General features: G+C 47.1%; 1 protein-coding gene across 7 annotated transcripts in view; it reads left to right on the forward strand.

Annotated features, from left to right (window-relative positions):
* Window positions 1-4,316: 4,316 nt before the first annotated feature.
* LOC141220357 (transcription elongation factor A protein 3-like) overlaps window positions 4,317-22,001 on the forward strand; it is a 166,680-nt gene continuing 148,995 nt past the window's right edge. For 2 of the 7 annotated variants that reach the window (XM_073666285.1, XM_073666299.1), the window contains exons 1-5: window positions 4,317-4,667; window positions 16,771-16,833; window positions 16,989-17,094; window positions 17,183-17,255; window positions 17,384-17,419. In XM_073666285.1, coding sequence (XP_073522386.1) covers window positions 4,599-4,667; window positions 16,771-16,833; window positions 16,989-17,094; window positions 17,183-17,255; window positions 17,384-17,419 — 347 coding nt within the window. In that variant the 5' untranslated portion in view covers window positions 4,317-4,598. Of the gene's footprint in view, window positions 4,668-5,172; window positions 5,237-16,770; window positions 16,909-16,988; window positions 17,095-17,182; window positions 17,256-17,383; window positions 17,420-22,001 lie in introns of those variants that run through there. The other 5 variants (XM_073666307.1, XM_073666289.1, XM_073666320.1 and 2 more) reach the window with 4 other exon arrangements.

Consider the following 22,001-nt stretch of genomic DNA (forward strand, 5'->3'; position numbering starts at 1 on the left):
ACCGTGGAACTGCAAAACCACAGTTATAATTTCCTGGTGTATACCAGACTTGTTAAAATAGATATATTTGTGTCTGAACAGTCAGCGACACACTCAAACTGTTTTTTTTAATGGAAAAAAGGCAAGTAGGTTGATAACACCCAGATTTGAAACGTGGAAGAGGAAAACCACAGTTCTATTTCACTGGCCTACACCAGACTCTTTTAAACAGATATATTGGTGTCTGAACAGTCAGCGAGACACTGAAAATGTTTTTTTTTATGGAAAAAAGACAAAAAAGTGGATAACACAGAGATTTGAACCGTGGAACTGCAAAACCACAGTTATAATTTCCTAGTGTATACCAGTCTTGTTAAAATAGATATACTTGTGTCTGAAGAGTCAGCGACACACTCAAACTATTTTTTTTTATGGAAAAAAGGCAAGCAGGTTGATAACACCCAGATTTGAACTGTGGAAGAGGAAAACCATAGTTCTATTTTACTGGCCTACACTAGACTCTTTTAAACAGATATATTGGTGTCTGAACAGTCAGCGAGACACTGAAAATGTTTTTTTTATATGGAAAAAAGACAAAAAAGTGGATAATACAGAGATTTGAACCGTGGAACTGCAAAACCACAGTTATAATTTCCTGGTGTATGCCAGACTTGTTAAAATAGATATATTTGTGTCTGGTCAGATACACTCTCAAAATGTTTTTTTTTATGGAAAAAAGGCAAGCAGGTTGATAACACCCAGATTTGAACCATGGAAGAGGAAAAACACAGTTCTATTTCTCTGGCCTACACCAGAATCTTTTAAACAGATATGTTGGTGTCTTAACAGTCAACGAGACACTCAAACTGTTTTTTTTTATGGAAAAAATACAAAAAAGTGGATAATACAGAGATTTGAACCGTGGAACTGCAAAACCACAGTTATAATTTCCTGGTGTATGCCAGACTTGTTGAAATAGATATATTTGTGTCTGAAAAGTCAGCGACACACTCAAACTGTTTTTTTTTATGGAAAAAAAGCAAGCAGGTTGATAACACCCAGATTTGAACCGTGGAAGAGGAAAACCACAGTTCTATTTATCTGGCCTACACCAGAATCTTTTAAACAGATATATTGGTGACTGAACAGTCAGCGAGACACTGAAAATACGTTTTTTTATGGAAAAAAGTGGATAGTACAGAGATTTGAACCGTGGAACTGCAAAACCACAGTTATAATTTCCTGGTGTATACCAGACTTGTTAAAATAAATATATTTGTGTCTGAACAGTCAGCGACACACTCAAACTTTTTTTTTTTTATGGAAAAAAGGCAAGCAGGTTGATAACACCCAGATTTGAACCATGGAAGAGGAAAAACACAGTTCTATTTCTCTGGCCTGCACCAGAATCTTTTAAACAGATATATTTGTGTCTGAACAGTCAGCGACACACTCAAACTGTTTTTTTTTATGGAAAAAAGGTAAGCAGGTTGATAACACCCAGACTTGAACCATGGAAGAGGAATAACACAGTTCTAGTTCTCTGGCCTACACCAGACTCTTTTAAACAGATATATTTGTGTCTGAACACTCACAGACACACTCAATTTTTTTTTTTGGGGGGGGGGGATACCAAAAGGTTAATAAGACGGGTATTTGTACAGTCTGACTGAGGGAAAAACAAACAAACAGGATTTAGATGAAAAAAAAAGGATTTTTCCTGGCCCCTGAGACCTGGGGATAAGTCTAGCAATTTGATCAGCAGGAGCGCACAGGACTGTAATGCAGTGTTTGTTGGTATAACCACTGCTTCTCCTCTACAGCCTGCCTGCCTGCCTGCCTGATATCTGGGATGGATATTAGTCCTGAGAAGGACTGTTTGTTTGATTTGGCAGGCTTTAGAGACCCTACACTAACTATTTTGCAGTATAAATCTCTCCCTAGCTCAGCAGCACTGAACCTACACTGTCTGATCCGGAGCGACTGTGTCCAAGATGGCGGCGCCCAGTTTTAAATACTCAAGGTGACGCTGTGCAGCCAGCCAATCACTGTAATGCCCACAAACAACATGGCTGCGGCATTACAGTGACTGGCTGACAATCCCTGCATGTTCATTGACGCTGTAAAGAGCGCCAAACATGCAAGGCGGAGACCCGAGCTCCCGCCCAAGTAACCCGGAAATGCTCGGTGCTCGCCGAACATCCCGAGTAGTGAGATGCTCGGGCGAGCACTGAGCAGTGTCGAGCATGCTCGCTCAACACTAGTATTTATTTACTGATGATGGTTCTGGTGCCATATTCATACACTATTAATGGCTCTCACATTCTATTTATGTAATGATGATAATTTTGTTTTCATATTCATGTATTGATGATGGTTCTAGTAATGAATACATGATCACAATCACCAATACTACATGAATATATCACCAGAGCCATCAGAAGTACATGACTACAGCACCAGAACAACTACCAATACATGATTATATCGCCAGAACTGGAATATGTTACCAGAACCACCATCGGCACATGAATACGTCACCAGAACCACCATGAGGAGATGCATATGTCACTAGAACCACCATCAGTAAATTAATATATATCACCAGAACCACAATCAGAACATGAACACAGAACCACCATCAATACATGAATACATCACCAGAACCATCATCAGTTTTGTGAAAGCTGTATTTATCGCATGATGGATACAAAAACCATCATACGTGTCCCTTTATCTATCATACGGGTCTGTTTAGTTTCCATTAGAGTATCCACCAAATGCTGGACACCTTAATTGAAACCAAACGCCCCCCATTATATATAGTTAACCTATATTAATTTCAATGACTATCCTTGAGTCTAACATTTAAAATATAGAACGTCAGGGATGAATATTGCTATTTGTCACTGGTATCATGTAAATGGTCAGCAAACAATAAATTATTCTAACTTTGAAATTGCACTTCCTGATGGGTCAAATGCCTAAAGTATACCACTTTGTTTTTACTTTTGCTGGTATTTTTTTGGTGAAAAAGGTAACAATTCTAGTGGAATTGGTCGTCAGAGCTTGTTACCTGTTCTATAGGAGGGGGTGCGTTACAAGTACTATAACCTCCGTCTCTGACCCATTCCTTTGCTTTGGAGCAGGGGCACTATTGGCTTCATCTGCCTATGGCACCAAAATACCTTGTTCTGACCCTGTCTGTCACAAAAGTGGTAATGTGAATGGACAAGACACAGAGGTTTAGTGTTCTGTTCAGAGAAAATGTATGATGTTGTACCTAATTTTACAATAATCAATTATAGAATCATAGAATGTTAGAGATGGAAGGGACTTCTAGGGTCATTGTGTCCAACCCCCTGCTCAATGAAGGATTCACTAAACTATCTCAGATAGATGTCTGTCCAGCCTCTGTTTGAAGACTTCCATTGAAGGAGAACTCACCACCTCTCGTGGCAGCCTGCTCCACTCATTGATCACCCTCGCTGTCAAAAATGTTTTTCTAATATCTAATCTGTATCTTCTCCCTTTCAGTTTCATTCCATTACTTCTCGTGTTTCCACATATTTGTAGACCAATATTTGTAGATAGCTATCAAGTCTCATCTTAGCCTTCTTTTTTGCAAGCTAAACATTCACAGATCCTTTAACCATTCCTCATAGGACATAGTTTGCAGACCGGTCACCATCCTGGTAGCTCTTCTCTGAACTTGCTCCAGTTTTTCGATGTCTTTTTTATAATGTGGTGCCCAGAATTGGACACCGTATTTCAGATTAGATCTGACCAAGGAGGAGTAGAGGGGGATAATTACTTCACATGATCTAGACTCTATGCTTCTCTTGATACATCCTAGAACTGTGTTTGCCTTTTTTGCTCTTGTATCACACTGTTGACTCATGTGCAGTCTGTTATCTATTAATATAGATGTCTTTTTCATATGTGCTGTAGCTTAGTTCTATTCCTCCCATTTTGTAGATGTCATTTTCGTTTTTCTTGCCCAGATGTAGAATCTTGCATTTCTCCCTGTTATATACCATTCTATTAGCTATCCTTCCTAGCTCTGCATATACCTAACTAGTTATTTAGTGATGTTATTTTCCATTGATGACAACATTTTAGATTTTTAGACCGATATGTTTACATGAAACTAAAATGTTATGACATCAAATATTTTGAAATGACGTGTACAGTGTTCTTTTGTCTACCTCCATGGTAGTAGTGCCCCATGTGCAGGCAGATAACATGTGGTTTGCTCAGCATGCTGTGTTTGGACGTGTGTATCCCAAGTAACCAGCTGTCACTACTCACCCCCTCCGCCTGTGTCTGGCCCAAAGACCTTGGTACTATTTTTAATTTGAGACACACCCCCTCATTGGCACTAAGCAAGAGAAACTTGTATACACTTAGCACAGCTATATAGCTCACACAGAGACACACTACACACAACACAAAGTGTATACAAAAACTGAGATATCTGCTATGTGATAATCACTATACAAAAACTTATGCCAGTATAAAGCCAACCCCACGTCACCTGTACACACTAGAACAAACACTGGCAGCGTGGTGCACATATAAGTATACAGCTAGGTGGGTGATTCTTTTATTCAAGACACATGGGGACAGAAGAGGATCTACGGAAAATTGGCAGGAGGCTGGAGAAGCGGATCAGCGAGCAGAGCAAAGTGAGTATTTTGGAGTACATAAATAAGTTGCTTAATTGCAGTTTTAAAGAAATGTTATTATGTCTCTGAGTACTAGTTCTTGAATTTAGAAACATAGTCTCTATTAAAGTCCCATAAAAATGTACCTTCACATTCCCTGCAAATTCACAAAAAAATTGCCTTGTAGCCATGGTCGCTTTATTAAATGTTGAAAAGAAGGCAAAACAGAAACGTCAACTCAGGAAATACACAGCAAACTAGTCACTCATTATATGTCATGTTTACATAAGGTTGGGTTAGCTTCTAGGAAATGGGCCAAGTGATAGTGGTCAAAAAAGAAGCGAGCTACAAAGTAGGACGTTTCAGACAAGTGTGTGTGGGACACAGTGCAAATGATGCATGACATGGGTAATTTGGAAATGCTACTATATACAGGGCTAGAAAATAAAAAGAATGATTGTTAAATAAGGGGGAGTGAGTGGGCTAAGCCCTGAGAAAGAGGGAGCATGATTTTCTCTGAAACATGAGACGTAAAAAGGGGGAGGGGAGTAAGATATGAATAGCGAGCAACACAGAAAACAACTGAACAGGTGAATAAGAAGGGTGAGAGAGGGGGTGTGATGTGAGAAAACAGAAAATAAAGAGTATTATAAGAAGATTAATAGATTAACTTTAGCAAAGTACATAAACAAGCCACTGCAACGTGCTTCACTATTCGCTCGCTAAATTGCTCTCATTGTTCAGATTTGTAGCAAAACAATGGGGAGAAATGTTTGGAATAAGTTGTTTCATAAGCAAGAACTCATACAACAGGAATAGACTAAATGCAGGAGAACAATGGCGGTGTGTATAGTAGGTGCGTAGCATGAAACATGGAAACATGTAGAGGAGTACTGCTCTGTGACCTCATTAACAGGAATATATGTTATTTCTCATTATTATAATTTCCTGCTTCTAGTAGTCAAATTATGCAGAGGTGTAGGATAGGGAAAGATCTTTGTTATGTTATAAATATTAATGGGTTGCTATTCATATGGAATTTTTCCTTAGGTTAAGAAGAAAGAAAATGTACAGGTGCCAATATTTCTGCGCCAATTGAGATTTTTAAATAAAATATAAAATTAGACATTGAGTTGTTGGAAATAAACTAGATTCACAGTGGTAAGCAGCTGTCAGAGGCTTATTTTCCTCTCCCCATTAAAATAAACATGCATGCTTAGTAAGAGCCATCTTAAAGTATGGAGACAATTTTTTCATCTTACTGTAAACGCATGTATTTTCTAAATAAATTTGATTAAATGGTTTTCCAGTATCAGAAAAACCTCAGTCACCCTGCTACAGTTTATTTAAAAACACCAAACAAACTGTGCTTTACTCACTCTCCCCAGGTGCAGGGCTGAAACTCTGCCACTGCTCCCAGTGACTGTCATTGTCTGCAGTGCTGACGTCACGTAGACAGCGCTGCAGCCAATAACTGAGCTCTGCAACACTGCCAGTGAGCTTGTTCTGATGAACTCTCTTATCAGCTCACAGCTGACTTATGACTACAAACCACATAAACCTCAGCCAATTTTCATTTTTGCACTTTTTTCTCCCTTTCTTCAAGTGGGGACCCCCTGCATGCGAAAACCCCTGCAATCACGTACATGTACGCGATTATGTGTTAAGTGGTTAATAGTGAGACGACCATGCATGTGATAGTAGAAAGGGATATACAGATAATTCTGCTGGTCAAGATTATATGAGCTTGTTGCGTTTTTTCCTGATGGAGTTTGCTCAGCTCTGAAACGCGTAGATTAAAGGGGTTGTTCACTACTAGGACAACCCCTTCTCATTCTGAATGTTTGCTCCCGTTAAAACAAAAGCACTTATATTCACCTCCCGTGGCAGCACAGGTTCAGCGGTGTCGGTGCACGCATTCTTGTGGCTCACGTGAGGTTGTTATTGACGCGCCCCCTGGGCCTGTGTTGTGCAGGGGATACCAGGAGCCGGATCGCTGGGGGTTGTAGTCTCCGTGGCGCTGACCCGGTCCGTGCCCAGGGTGGTCAGTTCAGTGGCAGTCTTAGTGTAATAACAAGTGTCCGACTACGCCACCCGTGGATTGCGGTCAGTGGGGACCGCCGCTGCGCTGCAGACCGCTGAGGCTGTATGCGCAGCCAAGTATGGGATAACTCCCCACGGGAGAAGTATTGCCTCATGGCAGCTAGTGTGAATGATGAGAGTGATGGTGTGAGCGTCCCAGTACTGATGGTGCTGGTGCGGCAATGAAACACAGAGACGTGTGGTTGCAGTTTCCAATGCTTTACTCACAGTTCTTTACTGGTCCTAGTCACCTCGGTACCGGCGGTGACTGCCCAAGCCGTGCTGCGTCCACCAGGCAAGGGGCTCGACCAACTCCCAGGCAATTCCAGAGCGTGGCACAGGGCTCCCTTCTCTTCCTTTCTCTGGCCGTCCCCACCAGTGACCCACCTTTGTCCAGCTTCCTCGGGCCTTCTCTTGGCGAAACCTATCTCCGGTTTCCCTGACCCTATGTGGTATGCTTTCCTGGTGGATGTAGTGAGGGGTCGCACCAAGTTGTGGTCACAACCTCCGGTCTTTGGCTGAGGAATTTATTGCCTCCACCAATTTGGGTTCCGGTACCCTGTTCTGCCAACCCGTCACCCGCAATCTCCTGGGCCTATGGGGTTCCTTCTGCCTTCGTGTCTATGGGCCTCTCTTAAAGTTCCATTTCTTCTTTCCTTTCTGTTCCTTTCTGTTTCCGTTCTCTCTGGCTCCCGCCTTCACCCTAGGCCTGCCTCGTGGAGCTGGGCCCAGACTGAGCCACAGCTCCCTGTCAGCCCTCTCTGGCTGAGCTCCTTCTCTCACTGCCTGCACTCCTGTCTCGTGGGAGCACCGTTGAACTGTGCCTTGGAAATGGGGTGTGTGTGGTGCATGCAGCCTACTGAGTCCTGGTCCACACTCCATCCTTACCCGGGAGTGGAATATCACACCTCTGGTTTGAGGTGCAATACCCCTGTAGCAGCCGAGCCCTCGGGGTGCTACATTCCCCCCTGGTAAACCACAGCACGTCCTCGGGCTGGAAAAGAATAAAAACAATTTAAAACATACAAATTTTTAAAGTGCACTCACATATAAGACATTAACCAAATACTCATCCCTTTATGGGAGGTACTCCTTTCTTTTTAACGTTACTGGTATAATCATTATAAAACATTTTGCTAATGCCACCGGAACTCTTTTTGGCAAAAACACCATATAAAACTTTGGCATTTCTATTTTGGCAGCACATAGACTTTTCACATTAAGGCATTTTCAAGTAAAACATTTTCAAAACATATTCTTGAGTTCTGGCCGCTGTGCAACTTGCGACCAGGTAAAGATGCAACAGTCCATTTAATCCGCCTTGAGGTAGACGTTGCGGTTTTTGTATAAAACCAGTAGGGGGCGCTTTAAGAAGCGCAACTATTTACAAGGGGTTGGCCGCTCTGAGTCCTCGGCCAGTGGGGATAGGGGAATGGCTGCTCACAGTCCTCAGCCTCGTAACTTAGGAAGGGGCAATTTTTAAACAGTCAACAGTTCACTATTTGTCCCAACGGGGATCACACTCCAATCAGTAACAGTTTCAGCAACAGTTCTCATACCCTTGACGGGTAACTATATACAGTTACTATTCTACCGTTCATTGATAACGGTGTCCTCCTCGCTCTTCCGGGTAGTCTTCAGGTCTGTCCGGACCCTCAGGGTAGTCCATGTCTGGGCGGTACCGCAGTTCCTCCTCCGTTAGACGGTGGACATGGAGGGCGTACAGTCCCTTTGCGCCCTTGTGCCGGGTGTAGGTGACCACGTCGCCGGGGTACAGGTCACGGCCGTGATGTCCCTCTGGCAAGTGGCTTTCCACGTCTCTCCTGGTGACGAAGACATCGGTGTCAGCCTCCGGGTCTCTGATGAAGCCCCAGCCATGCTCTAGCTGGAACTTTACTAAGGTCCCGGTGGCTCGGGGACCGCGGATGGCTTGGGAGTCCTGACGGGCCCTCCTCTTCTGCTCCGCGCTCCGGGCTTGGAGTCGCTCCTCCCTGATGCGCCTCTGCCACCGCTCCCTTTCATAGGTGGCCAGCTGTTGACGGCAGCAATCCAGGCGATGGGTTGCCTCCGCCCGGGTCTCCTGGGTGAACCCCATGAGATTCTCGCCGGTGGGGTCCCATGCAAACTGGGCATCCTCCGGCGGGGGTGGAGCGATGTTGGCAGGCTCCGGGGCCGGGATCAGAGGCTCGCTCAGGGGTTGTTCTTTCCGGAGACGGGGGTTGACAAACTCTGGTGGCCACTCAAAGGGCAGCCCGTCTGGGCTGGTATGTTGGGCGTACAGGTCCGCACCCAGGGGTGGCACCGCAGGCTTCGGATGGGTGGCAGCGCCCAGGGGCACTCGGCCTTGCGACCAGGCCGGTGGTCGCTTGTTGGTCGCACCCGGGGATGGCACCGCCAAGGTAGGGGGCGCTGGTGAGGCAGCGGCGCCCGGGTGTGCTGGGCCTTGCCTCCCGGCCTGTGACGTCTCCCGCTTTACGGCGCCGGGGTTCAGAGGGCACAGCGCGGGGCAGGGCGTGACAGTGACGTTTGCAGCCTGAGGCCTAGCTGGCGGCGGTGGAGGCCTGATGTCAGGTACGGTCCCCGGGGCTTCGGGTCCCGCAGCGGAGGGTGAGGGCAGGCTGGTGTTCCCAGGGCTTGGGGTAGTGGCGTCCCCATTACCTGCCTCGGTCTCCGTGGCCTCCTCCGCGGCGTCGTCTGCAGCTGTCGGTCCCTCTTCTCCGCGCCCAGCGGTAAGCGCGCTGCCCGGTCCCGGCGGGGCCCTCCGCTGGCTGCCTTCGTACTGCCGGGCCCTCTCCTCTCTCCACCCGGCAAACACATCCCGCTGCGCCCGGACCATACGTCTGTTCAAATCTTCCAGCGCTGCGCGCGCACTGTCCGGGTCCCTGGGCAGCTGGGCTAGCAACTCTGTCAGGCTGCAGGGTGGCTCAGCTTGCAGCAGGCTGCGGGCCAGGGTGCTGGTGGAGTTCTCTGCTCCCTCCATCTCCGGGTGCAGTGGGTCCAGACTGATCCAGGCCGCACCCGACCCCACAGTTTTCTTTCCTATCCGCCCCCATGGGGGGTGGTCCTGGGGGCATCTGCTGACAATCACCTTTAGGGGCAGCCCCCCCACGTTGATGGACATCTCCACTGCTGCATTCATGGCTGGTGGGGGCGGGCTCCTTCTTTGGCGCCATTCCGGGATCTGGCCCACGATGGGAGGCGGCTTCCTGCTGTCTTTTGGTGCGCACATAATGGCGTCCGCTCTGCCAGGGCGGGAAAAACGGATGAAGATGGCGGGAAACGGTCCAAGATGGCGTCTGATGGCGGGAATCAGCCCCTGATGGCGGGAAACTTCTGGAAATGGCGGGAGACTCCTTTTCAAGGTACATGCACAATCTTCTTCAGGCACGCAATACCCGCTTGTGGCGGGTTGGTAAAGATCCTGCCGACTATGCCAAAAGTTGACGCGCCCCCTGGGCCTGTGTTGTGAAGGGGATACCCGGAGCCGGATCGCTGGGGGTTGTAGTCTCCATGGCGCTGACCCGGTCCGTGCCCAGGGTGGTCAATTCAGTGGCAGTCTTAGTGTAATAACAAGTGTCCGACTACGCCACCCGTGGATTGCGGTCAGTGGGGACCGCCGCTGCGCTTCAGACCGCTGAGGCTGATGCTGTATGTGCAGCCAAGTATGGGATAACTCCCCACGGGAGAAGTATTGCTTCAGGGCAGCTAGTGTGAATGATGAGAGTGATGGTGTGAGCGTCCCAGTACTGATGGTGCTGGTGCGGCGATGAAACACAGAGACGTGTGGTTGCAGTTTCCAATGCTTTACTCACAGTTCTTTACTGGTCCTAGTCACCTCGGTACCGGCGGTGACTGCCCAAGCCGTGCTGCGTCCACCAGGCAAGGGGCTCGACCAACTCCCAGGCAATTCCAGAGCGTGGCACAGGGCTCCCTTCTCTTCCTTTCTCTGGCCGTCCCCACCAGTGACCCACCTTTGTCCAGCTTCCTCGGGCCTTCTCTTGGCAAAACCTATCTCCGGTTTCCCTGACCCTATGTGGTATGCTTTCCTGGTGGATGTAGTGAGGGGTCGCACCAAGTTGTGGTCACAACCTCCGGTCTTTGGCTGAGGAATTTATTGCCTCCACCAATTTGGGTTCCGGTACCCTGTTCTGCCAACCCGTCACCCGCAGTCTCCTGGGCCTATGGGGTTCCTGCTGCCTTCGTGTCTCTGGGCCTCTCTTAAAGCTCCATTTCTTCTTTCCTTTCTGTTCCTTTCTGTTTCCGTTCTCTCTGGCTCCGGCCTTCACCCTAGGCCTGCCTCGTGGAGCTGGGCCCAGACTGAGCCACAGCTCCCTGTCAGCCCTCTCTGGCTGAGCTCCTTCTCTCACTGAACTCACTCAACAGAACCCTGTTCTAAGATGGTGCCCACCTTATATACCTCCCTCTATGTGTGAGCCCAGGTGACTAGCAACCAATGGGCTCCTACCTATGCCCAGAGACCCACCCCTATCTGCTCCTACACCACTGGGTGTACTTTCCCCTCCCCACTCCAGCCAGGGACAGATGCTGTCGTGCCTGCACTCCTGTCTCATGGGAGCACCGTTGAACTGTCCCTCGGAAATGGGGTGTGTGTGGTGCATGCTGCCTACTGAGTCCTGGTCCACACTCCATCCTTACCCAGGAGTGGAATATCACACCTCTGGTTTGAGGTGCAATACCCCTGTAGCAGCCGAGCCCTCGGGGTGCTACATTATAACTCGCCCCCTGGGCCGTGGGGCACTCGGAGCCGGGCAACAGGGCAATAATGGGGGTAGTAGTGGCAACCCGGTCCGTGGCTCAGGGTGCTCAGACCAAACATTGTGGCAGTCTATTTGTAGGGTTTTAAATGTCCGGCTACGCCACCCGTGTATTGCGGTCAGGGTTAACCGCCGCTGCAGTGCAGATCGCTGGGGCAGATGTAGGTGTGCAGCACTAAGTAGTATAACTCCCCACGGGAGGAGTATGGCCCCAGGGCAGTATATAGATGGATGATGGAGGGGATGATTCCGATCGCAATAGCCAGGAGACGGAGGCCTCTTAAACAGTACAGGGTCTTTATTAGAACAGGTGAGACAACCCAAAAACAGTCCCGGCTAGGAGGGGGCCTGGATGTCTGAGAACAAGTGGGAAGCTGGACCTGGTCAGGGTGAGGGTGAAGGCCTACCGTATTCTCTGCGCTCTTTCTGGCTATTTCCCTCCTGGTGGTGTAACAGCCCTCGTTCCTGAGCTCGGCGTGTCTTCTCACCCGTATGGCTTGCAACTTGGGTTCCTTTCGATTCTTGGCCTGGTGCAGCCTTGCTGGTCCCTTCTGCTGTGCCGGAACCTCCAGGCTTCTTAGGCCAAGGAACATACAATCCCCTGCGGACTGGTTATTTGCTGTAGGACTTGGAATCCTAACAGCCTCGGACACCAAAGTCCGGTAGTTCAGTTTCTCTCTCAGCCAGGACAGGCTCCCCTCGCCTTCCGTCCCTGGCTTGTGGCTCCTCTACTGCCACTCGTCCTCCTCAGCCTCAGCTGAACTGGCTCTCCCTTCTCTGGGACACCTCTCACTCCAGAGACAGGTCATCCAGAACTCTCTAACCCTGCCCCCAGCTCCAGCTTTTATAGGGGCAGCCTGCTCCCCCTACTGGCCTGGGACAGGAGTTGCTGCATGCTAATGGTCCCTGACCAGAGAACCTCCCCCTTGCTCTCAGACACAGCTTTATTATACATTAGTGGCATCCAGGCCAGGGTGACACAGTTACATCGTGAGCCCTCAACTCAGTCAGCACTGGCATCACTGTCCCGGCCTTCAGACACATATGTAATCAAGAGGAAGTGAGCAGCCAGCCACAGCTCCCATTTTCTCTTGATTACTTATATGTCCGAAGGCAGTTGCTACAGATACAATTCTATGGACTCAGAGCTCCTCCCTCCTCTTCCTCCTATCTAGATAGAATCTTATCTGGATAGAAGTCTTCACTGAATACAGATTTTACCTCAGAATTGAGAATTTTGATAATGACTGATCATTTCTGTCAGAGAAAGAAGCAGATTTCTCTGGTAAGATATATTACAAAGTTGCTTATTTTTATGTGTACTATTGATTTATGAAATAAGAATTAAAATGACGGTTATGCTTTGAGTACAAAAACAAAACTGCTCTCAAGGTGACCATACCCATACACCTTAATCTCTTAACGAGCATGTACGGTGCTGGTCGGCAGAGGATGAATGGAGAGGGTCAGGAGCAGATGATGGGTGCGTCACTTAGCCATCATCTGTCTCTAACAGCTGCATTTTCTGACAGTTGCATTTACCACACACTTCTCAAGGGGCATGCTATTCTAATTGCTCATCAGCGCCTCTTTTTTTTTTTGCCGCCACAACTCTGCAAAAAATGCAATAAGGATCCATCAAACATTTTATACACCCCAAAGCGGTATCAGTATAAACATCAGATCAACCTGCAAAAAACAACCCCTCACACTGCTCCATCAACTGCTAAATGAAAATGTTTGAGGTCTCAGAAAATGAAGACACAAGCAATATAAAATTTCCAAATTATTTTTACCACTTAAAGTAAATGAAAAAAAACATGCAAGCTTGATATCGTTGTAATCGTACTGACATGGAGAATTATATTTCCAAGTAATTTTTACTGCACAATGCACGACAAAAATCAAATGTGCAATTGCATGGGTTTTTTTTGCAATTTCACCTATTTTTTTTCCCATTTTCCATTATTGCATATGATAATATTAAAAAATACAACTTATCCTCCAAAAAACAAGCCCTCATATGGCCATGTGGGTGGAAATATAAAAAATTATGGCTCTTGGAAAAACGAGAGGAAAAAATGAAAGCGCAAAATCAAAAAATAGTCTGGTCCTTAAGATTTCAGCAACACCATCTAATATATGTTTGCATCTTCTGATTGGGAAACAAAAATTGGGTATATTGATTTTCAGCACCATATTATTTTGTTATCAGGTAGATAAGTCTCCACCAGAGGTGTCCGGCAGGGGCTTGTTCATTTCTCCTGGTTCAGAACACGTGCACTCTGGGCTGTCGAGAGATCACTGCTGGCCAAATGAGCATTTGGATTTATGGACATCATCAAGGAAACAGACATATATTATAATGCAGGTCATTGTCTTAGTGCAAGATGAGCTTAGAAGATTAATACATACAGTACAGACCAAAAGTTTAGACACACCTTTTCATTTAAAGATTTTTCTGTATTTTCATGACTATGAAAATTGTACATTCACACTGAAGGCATCAAAACTATGAATTAACACATGTGGAATTATATACTTAACAAAAAAGTGTGAAACAACTGAAAATATGTCTTATATTCTAGGTTCTTAAAAGTAGCCACCTTTTGCTTTGATGACTTCTTTGCACACTCTTGGCATTCTCTTGATGAGCTTCAAGAGGTAATCACAGGAAATGGCCTTCTAACAATCGAGAGGGAGTTCCCAGAGATGCTTAGCACTTGTTGGCCCTTTTTCCTTCACTCTGCGGTCCAGCTCACCCCAAACCATCTCGATTGGGTTCAGGACTGGTGACTGTGGAGGCCAGGTCATCTGGCGTAGCACCCCATCACTCTCCTTCTTGGTCAAATAGCCCTTACACAGCCTGGAGGTGTGTTTGGGGTCATTGTCCTGTTGAAAAATAAATGATGGTCCAACTAAACGCAAACCGGATGGAATAGCATGCCGCTGCAAGATGCTGTGGTAGCCATGCTGGTTCAGTATGCCTTCAATTTAATCCACAACAGTGTCACCAGCAAAGCACCCCCACACCATCACACCTCCTCCTCCATGCTTCACAGTGGGAACCAGGCATGTAGAGTCCATCTGTTCACCTTTTCTGCGTCGCACAAAGACACGGTGGTTGGAACCAAAGATCTCAAATTTGGACTCATCAGACCAAAGCACAGATTTCCACTGGTCTAATGGCCATTCCTTGTGTTCTTTAGCCCAAACAAGTCTCTTCTGCTTGTTGCCTGTCCTTAGCAGTGGTTTCCTAACAGCTATTTTACCATGAAGGCCTGCTTCACAAAGTCTCCTCTTAGCAGTTGTTGAAGAGATGTGTCTGCTGCTAGAACTCTGTGTGGCATTGACCTGGTCTCTAATCTGAGCTGCTGTTAACCTGTGATTTCTGAGGCTGGTGACTCGGATAAACTTATCCTCAGAAGCAGAGGTGACTCTTGGTCTTCCTTTCCTGTGGCGGTCCTCATGTGAGCTAGTTTCTTTGTAGCGCTTGATGGTTTTTGCAACTGCACTTGGGGACACTTTCAAAGTTTTCCCAAATTTTCGCACTGACTGACCTTCATTTCTTAAAGTAATGATGGCCACTCATTTTTCTTTACTTAGCTGCCTTTTTCTTGCCATAATACAAATTCTAACAGTCTATTCAGTAGGACTCTCAGCTGTGTATCCACCAGACTTCTGCACAACACAACTGATGGTCCCAACCCCATTTATAAGGCAAGAAATCCCACTTATTAAACCTGACAGGGCACACCTGTGAAGTGAAAACCATTTCAGGTGACTACCTCTTGAAGCTCATCAAGAGAATGCCAAGAGTGTGCAAAGAAGTCATCAAAGCAAAAGGTGGCTACTTTGAAGAACCTAGAATATAAGACATATTTTCAGTTGTTTCACACTTTTTTGTTAAGTATATAATTCCACATGTGTTAATTCACAGTTTTTATGCCTTCTGTGTGAATGTACAGTTTTCATAGTCATGAAAATACAGAAAAATCTTTAAATGAAAAGGTATGTCCAAACTTTTGGTCTGTACTGTATATTTTGTCAGGAAAAGATTTATCAAAATTAAGCCATTTATTAAAATTCCTGCACACTTTGTGCTTAGTTGTCCAGTCGGTGGTCCTACTCAATGATAGAGAGCTATCTATATATGCACCCTCATTGGGAAAAGGCTATCAATTACAGAGTAGGACTGCCCTCTTTGCTCTTAAAGGGATTTTCTCCATTTTAACAATCTTTAGCCCTTGGGTTTGCTGATGTTGAAAATAACAAGAATAGCCATACAAACCCTACCCTCCTCCTATGATACCTTTTCACCACTGCTTCCAATGATTGGTAATAGACTGTAGCAATGACAAAATGACTACAGCACCCATGACCGCTGCAGTCAATTACTGGGTTCAGCGACTCTGCCAATGTAGATGACTTCAGCTGTCATTGGCAAATATTGTAAAATCAAAGAGATCCTTCAAATGACCATTTGCATTCTTATATGGATTAGTGTCCTCCCGATCCATCATTGCCTTTCTACCTTATTTGTCCAGTTTTGTGTGTTCTGCTAGATTGGTGTCGGGAAGTGAATTTTTCCTCAATGATGTAAATTGGCCTATACCGCATGGGTTTTTGTTGCCTTACCCTGGATCAACGCTGCGGAATAGCTGCAGTGCACAAGAAATAGGCTGAACTGGATGGACGCTTGTCTTTTTTCGGCCTTATAAACTATGTAACTATGTAACTATGTAACTATGTAACTGTGCCTCTTTTTTGTTTGAACCCAATTCATTATTGTATTTGCTCCTTTTTTTAACGTCTATTTTATATGTGCTTGTCTTTTCTCTTTTTTTTCGCTTTGTGGGCAGAGTCTAGTGTTTTTGTCTAATTCATCAATTGCAACTTTTTAGAAAGTTAAAAAATTTGTTGCAAGCTTGCTCCAGTCCCCCCTTGGAGTGATTTTCTACACCTATGTCAAAAGGCGTATCTTTGCTCAAAAAGTAGCAAAATGATAAGTGACAGGAAAAAAGCCTATTTTTGATGTTGTGCAAAATTCATGAACTGCATGCACCATTTTGAAGAATTTGGCACAAGAAATGTCAGCAAATGCCACAAGGCAATAAAAGAAAAGTGACTTAAAAACTCCCACAAATGATGAATTGGAGACGTACAAGACCTAAAGCATGTATAGGAATGACTGTCACATTTCTTACCTCTTCAATCTTATTGTTATTGTATTAGCAATATTTATTCTCTCTATGAAATTATTATAGGATCGTATTCTGGATCTATTAAAGGAGCTGCAAAGATTTCAAATGACTGTCACACTCCTGAGGGTAAGAGTGGCACCTCCTCCTACTTCAGAAGCCTGCACAGACCATTAGAGAGTAAGGGGTTGTTAGAATTCAGAAGTGAGTGAGTAGCATATAGCTTCTTAGGGGAATTTCTCAAAAAAAACAAAAATTTAAGTGTATTGCCCACCCTTTTCCAGAGCACTAGGATTGGAGTGACTGTGAATAAGTTAAAAAAGCAAAGCAAGGATCGAGAGATTGGAGAGCTTGCCAAAGTAATCATCAAGAACTGGAAAAGACTGCTGGGTAAGTAGGTTTCAGGTTTATGTGAACATATAAAAATTTGTTAATTAATTAATTAAAAAGTTCATGTATGTTTCCATGTGGTTCTTAGAATCCTCGTACAAGAACAATGGAGCATCAGATGCTGGAGTTATGGCTTCTCCTACCAAGACAGAACCCGAAAAGTAAGAAAAAATATGAGGCAACCAAAATGTTGAACCCCCTTCTCTACCTTTCTTAAAAAAAACCTACAAGTATAACTTTTCTCTCAATTTCATTTCCACTTTTTTCTCTACTTGAATGAAAATTTAAGAAAGCAGAAAGAAGAAAAGACGTTGCATTTGAAAAAGTAAGATTGTATCATGAAAGTGGAGCTCTGTGCTCAGTAGTGTCATGACTTCCAATCATAATCTAGGCATGATGAGAACTTTAATAATTGTCAGGTTTCAGCAAGGATAGTACTGCTGACTACACTATCTTGAGCATCAAATAGCACCTGACAGAATGTTTCAAACAATGTGAGCCATTCTCATGTTTTCAACAGAAACTAGATCCTGCCCCCATCTCTTCCCTACTGCTGCTCAGGCTATGTTCACACCTGAATTTTCACATTCCATTTGTCTGTTACATTTTTTAGGATGTCAAACATTTTTTAGAAATGTCAAAAACACATCCAGTGAACAACTGCTGAAAAAGGAAGCATAAGACCTAATTTATAAGATAAATAAAGTTCATAGTTGGTACTTTGACTTGCAAAAGTATTCACACCCTTGGATTTTTACCTATTTTGTTAAATTACATCATCTGTTTAAATATTTTTGTAATCTAATTTGTGTGGGAGGCATCAGCAATAGATAGTCTAAGTTGGTAAAGTGAAGTAAGAAAAATCTAGGCATAAATTAAATTGAAACTAAAAAATGGCATGTGCATATGTATTCATATGAGGAGATGAAGGCCATAAAAAATTATGGTGCAAGCAATTACTTTCATAAATCACATGCTTAGTGAAAGGAAGCCCACCTGTGTGCAATCTAAGTGTCACGTGGTCTGTCAGTATATACACACCTTTTCTGAAAAGCCACAGAGGCTGCAACACAATTAAGCAAGAGGTACCCTTAACCAAACACCATCATGAAGACCAAGAAGATCTCCAAACAAATCAGGGACAAAGTTATTGAGAAGTACAAGTCAGGGTTGGGTTATAAAAAAAAAAATCCCAATGTTACACGCACGCCGCTGTAATGCACACGCCCGGGCTGAGCGGCGTGTGCGTGTGATTCCACTGGACCGTGCCGGAGAGTGAATGCCTGGAGGGGCGTAACTAGGTATTCACCCGATCCGACCAGGGTCGCACGACAGCATACGACGCCAGTGCACCAAGGAGGAACCGAGCAGAGGGACCAGGTGCTACTCCAGGACAGACCCCGGACACGGCTGTTGACCCACACAGGGGAATACAGGAACAGAATGGTTAGGCTGGCACACAGACTGGTGGGAATAGGCAGGCACGACTGGTATGCAGGCAGATGGGTATGCAGGCAGGGGGGTACAGGCAAGCACGGCTAGAGTGCAGACAGGGAGGCACTAGCAGGTAGGAACACAGGCGGGATAGGACCCAGTACACACTGGGACTCAGGAACAGAACCACAGATGTGGCGGACAAACACAGCAGAGTGAGGCCGCCCAGAGAGGTGAGCGAGAGCAGGGCAGGACGAGACCGTCTGGAGCGGTGAGCAAGAGTAGAGCAGGACGAGGCCGCCTGGAGCAGTGAGCAAGAGTAGAGCAGGACAATGCCGCCTGGAGCGGTGAGCAAGAGTAGAGCAGGACAAGGCCGCCTGGAGCGGTGAGCAAGAGTAGAGCAGGACAAGGCCGCCTGGAGCGGTGAGCAAGAGTAGAGCAGGACAAGGCCGCCTGGAGCGGTGAGCAAAGGGTCAGAGCTGAGCGAGACTGCCGGAGCAGTGAGCAAGGAGTCAGAGCAGAGCGAGACTGCCGGGGCAGTGAGCAAAGGAGTCAGAGCAGAGCGAGACTGCCGGGGCAGTGAGCAAAGGAGTCAGAGCAGAGCGAGACTGCCGGAGCAGTGAGCAAAGGAGTCAGAGCAGAGCGAGACTGCCGGAGCAGTGAGCAAAGGAGTCAGAGCAGAGCGAGACTGCCGGAGCAGTGAGCAAAGGCAGAGCAGGCTAGAACCACCGGAGCGGTGAGCAAAGGCAGAGCAGGCTAGAACCGCCGGAGCGGTGAGCAAAGGCAGAGCAGGCTAGAACTGCCGGAGCGGTGAGCAAAGGCAGAGCAGGCTAGAACCGCCGGAGCGGTGAGCAAAGGCAGAGCAGGGGGGACAGGGCTCTGTTCACACGGAACAGACAGGAAGGGAAAGGCAGAACCAGATACCCACAGGGTACTTGCAGTGAAGTATCGAGTGGACCACAAACTCACAAACGGGAGTACAGTGACAACGAGCAGGAGTTAGGTACGAGTTCAGACTCTGCAGAAAAAGGAAAGGTACGGACAAAGAGAAAAACAGGAAACAGGCTAGAAGAGTATACAGACAAGAACAGACACAGGAGCAAGATACAGGAGCGGGTCTAGGTAGCAGCCCCTAGAAGGCGGGAGGAACAGGCTAGGAGCGTGTTCAGACAGGACAGACAAGATACAGGAGCGGGTCTAGGTAATCGGCCCCTAGAAGGCGGGAGGAACAGGCTAGGAGCGTGTTCAGACAGGCCTGGAAATACAGCCTCCTGGATAGGCAGACAAGAGAACACAGAAGGGACCTGGCACATTCAGAGTGCAAGAGCACACTAAATGAAACACAATGCTCAGGCATGGGTTAATTGGAGCAGCTGGTTTAAGTACCAGGTGACAGACAGCAATAGGCTGAGGACGCACAAGGGGTGTGCCTGCAGCAGGTACAATAAGCAGGAAGTGATCGGGCGCCGCCCTTAAGCAGCAGAAACAGACACAAACAGACAGCATGGAGGGAAGCCAGAGAGACATTCTGGATTGGAGATCAAGTGCGCGCTCTTGCATAGTGGAAGATGGACCACTATGCAAGGACGCCGCCAGGTATGTTACAGTACCCCCCCCTTACGCCCCCTCTTCTTCAGGCCTGCCAGAATGTTCCGCAGGGAATTCGAGGGCCAATCCTTAACTTCAAGGAGATCACTTCCACTGTCCACCGGAAAAACTGGTCTCCTCTGGGTAGCTAGGATGCTACCTCCCATCCAGCCACCCTTAGCAACAGACGAAATGGGTGGAGTACCAGGAACAGCACACAAGGAAGTCTCTCTCCATATATTTTCAGGTGGCACCCCAGAGGGTACAGTAGACAACTGGAAGTCCTCCACCGGGTTGGAGGGGAGCAGAGACTTGGGGGTAACCTCTGCTTCGAGGTACATCTTGTCAAGCTCACAGGAAGAAATAGACGGGTTATCGGGTACAGGGTGAGGAAAAGTCACTGTCTCTTTGTTATCTGGTGGTACCACGGAGGAGTCAGGAAACAATTGGAGGTCCTCTGCCGGGTCAGAAGAGTGCAGAGGCTCGGGGAAAACATCTGCTTCAGAGTACACTAGGTCGGACTCACTGGACGAAGCAGGCGAGGTATCGGGTGCCGAGTATAGGAAAGTCTCTGTCCATTCACCACCAGGTGGCACCCCGAAGGGTCCTGGAGACAACTGGAGGTCCTCCACCTGGTCGGAGGGGTGTAGAGACTCATGAATAACCTCTGCTTCGGAGTACACAAGGTTAGACTCACTAGGCGAAGCGAGCAAGGTATCAGCTCCAGGATATAGGAAAGTCTCTGTCCATTCACCACCAGGTGGCACCCCGAAGGGTTCTGGAGACAACTGGAGGTCCTCCGCCTGGTCGGAGGGGTTTAGAGACTCGGGAGTAACATCTTCTTCGGAGTACACTAGGTTGGACTCACTGGATGAAGCGAGCAAGGTATCAGGTACAGAGTATAGGAGAGTCTCTGTCCTTTCCCTACCAGGTAGCACCCCGAAGGGCTCAGGAGACAACTGGAGGTCCTCCGCCAGGTCGGAGGGGTGAAGAGACTCATGGGTAACCTCTGCTTCGGAGTACACTAGGTCGGACTCACTGGATGAAGAGGCCGAGGTATCAGGTACCGAGTATAGGAAAGTCTCAGTCCATTCGCTACCAGGTAGCACCCCGAAGGGTTCAGGAGACAACTGGAGATCCTCCGCCTGATCGGAGGGGTGTAGAGACTCGGGGGTAACCTCTGCTTCGGAGAACACTAGGTCGGACTCACTGGACGAAGCGGGTGAGGTATCAGGTGCAGAGTATAGGGAAGTCTCTCTCCAATTGTCCTCAAGTGGTATCCCGGGGGATTCAGGAGGCAACAGGGGGTCCTCCGGTGTGGATTCTGGGTGGGTAGCAGTCTCTTCGGGCAGGAGAACTGGTGCACTACCCACACACATTACCCGTTGGGGCTTCTCCGGGATACAGGGAGATGAAGCTTCAGTAGGGACTTCAAGGTTGGGGTCAGGAGGTCTCAGGGAGGACAGACCCTGGCGTGACGGCTTGCCTCTACGTCTAGCACGTCTGGACTGCCTCTTGAGGTTGGGAGAAGTATTCCGGAGAGTGTAGTCACCCTGTGAGGATTCTGGATGGGCAGTAGTCTCATTGGGCTGGAGGACTATTGCGCTACCCATACACATTACACCACATTTCCGGGGGGGCAGGGTGACCGATATGCTCCAAGTAGAGGACGACAGTCCCTGGCCCTGGCTGAAGTGGGGGGAGGGAACACCGAGGAAGGGGGAACCACTGTAGTGCATATGACTCACCCCCTGGGCCGTGGGGTACCCAGAACCGGGCCTTCTGGTGTACGGTGCTGATGGGGGTGGTGGTGGCGGCCCGGTCCCGTGGCTCGGGGTGGTCGGACCAAATTGTGGCGGTCTATTTGTCAGTGTTTTGAGTGTCCG

This window comes from Phyllobates terribilis, unplaced genomic scaffold (genome assembly GCF_046119375.1).
Source record: "Phyllobates terribilis strain yellow unplaced genomic scaffold, ASM4611937v1 Scaffold_2__4_contigs__length_985480577, whole genome shotgun sequence".
Classification (NCBI taxonomy): domain Eukaryota; kingdom Metazoa; phylum Chordata; class Amphibia; order Anura; family Dendrobatidae; genus Phyllobates; species Phyllobates terribilis.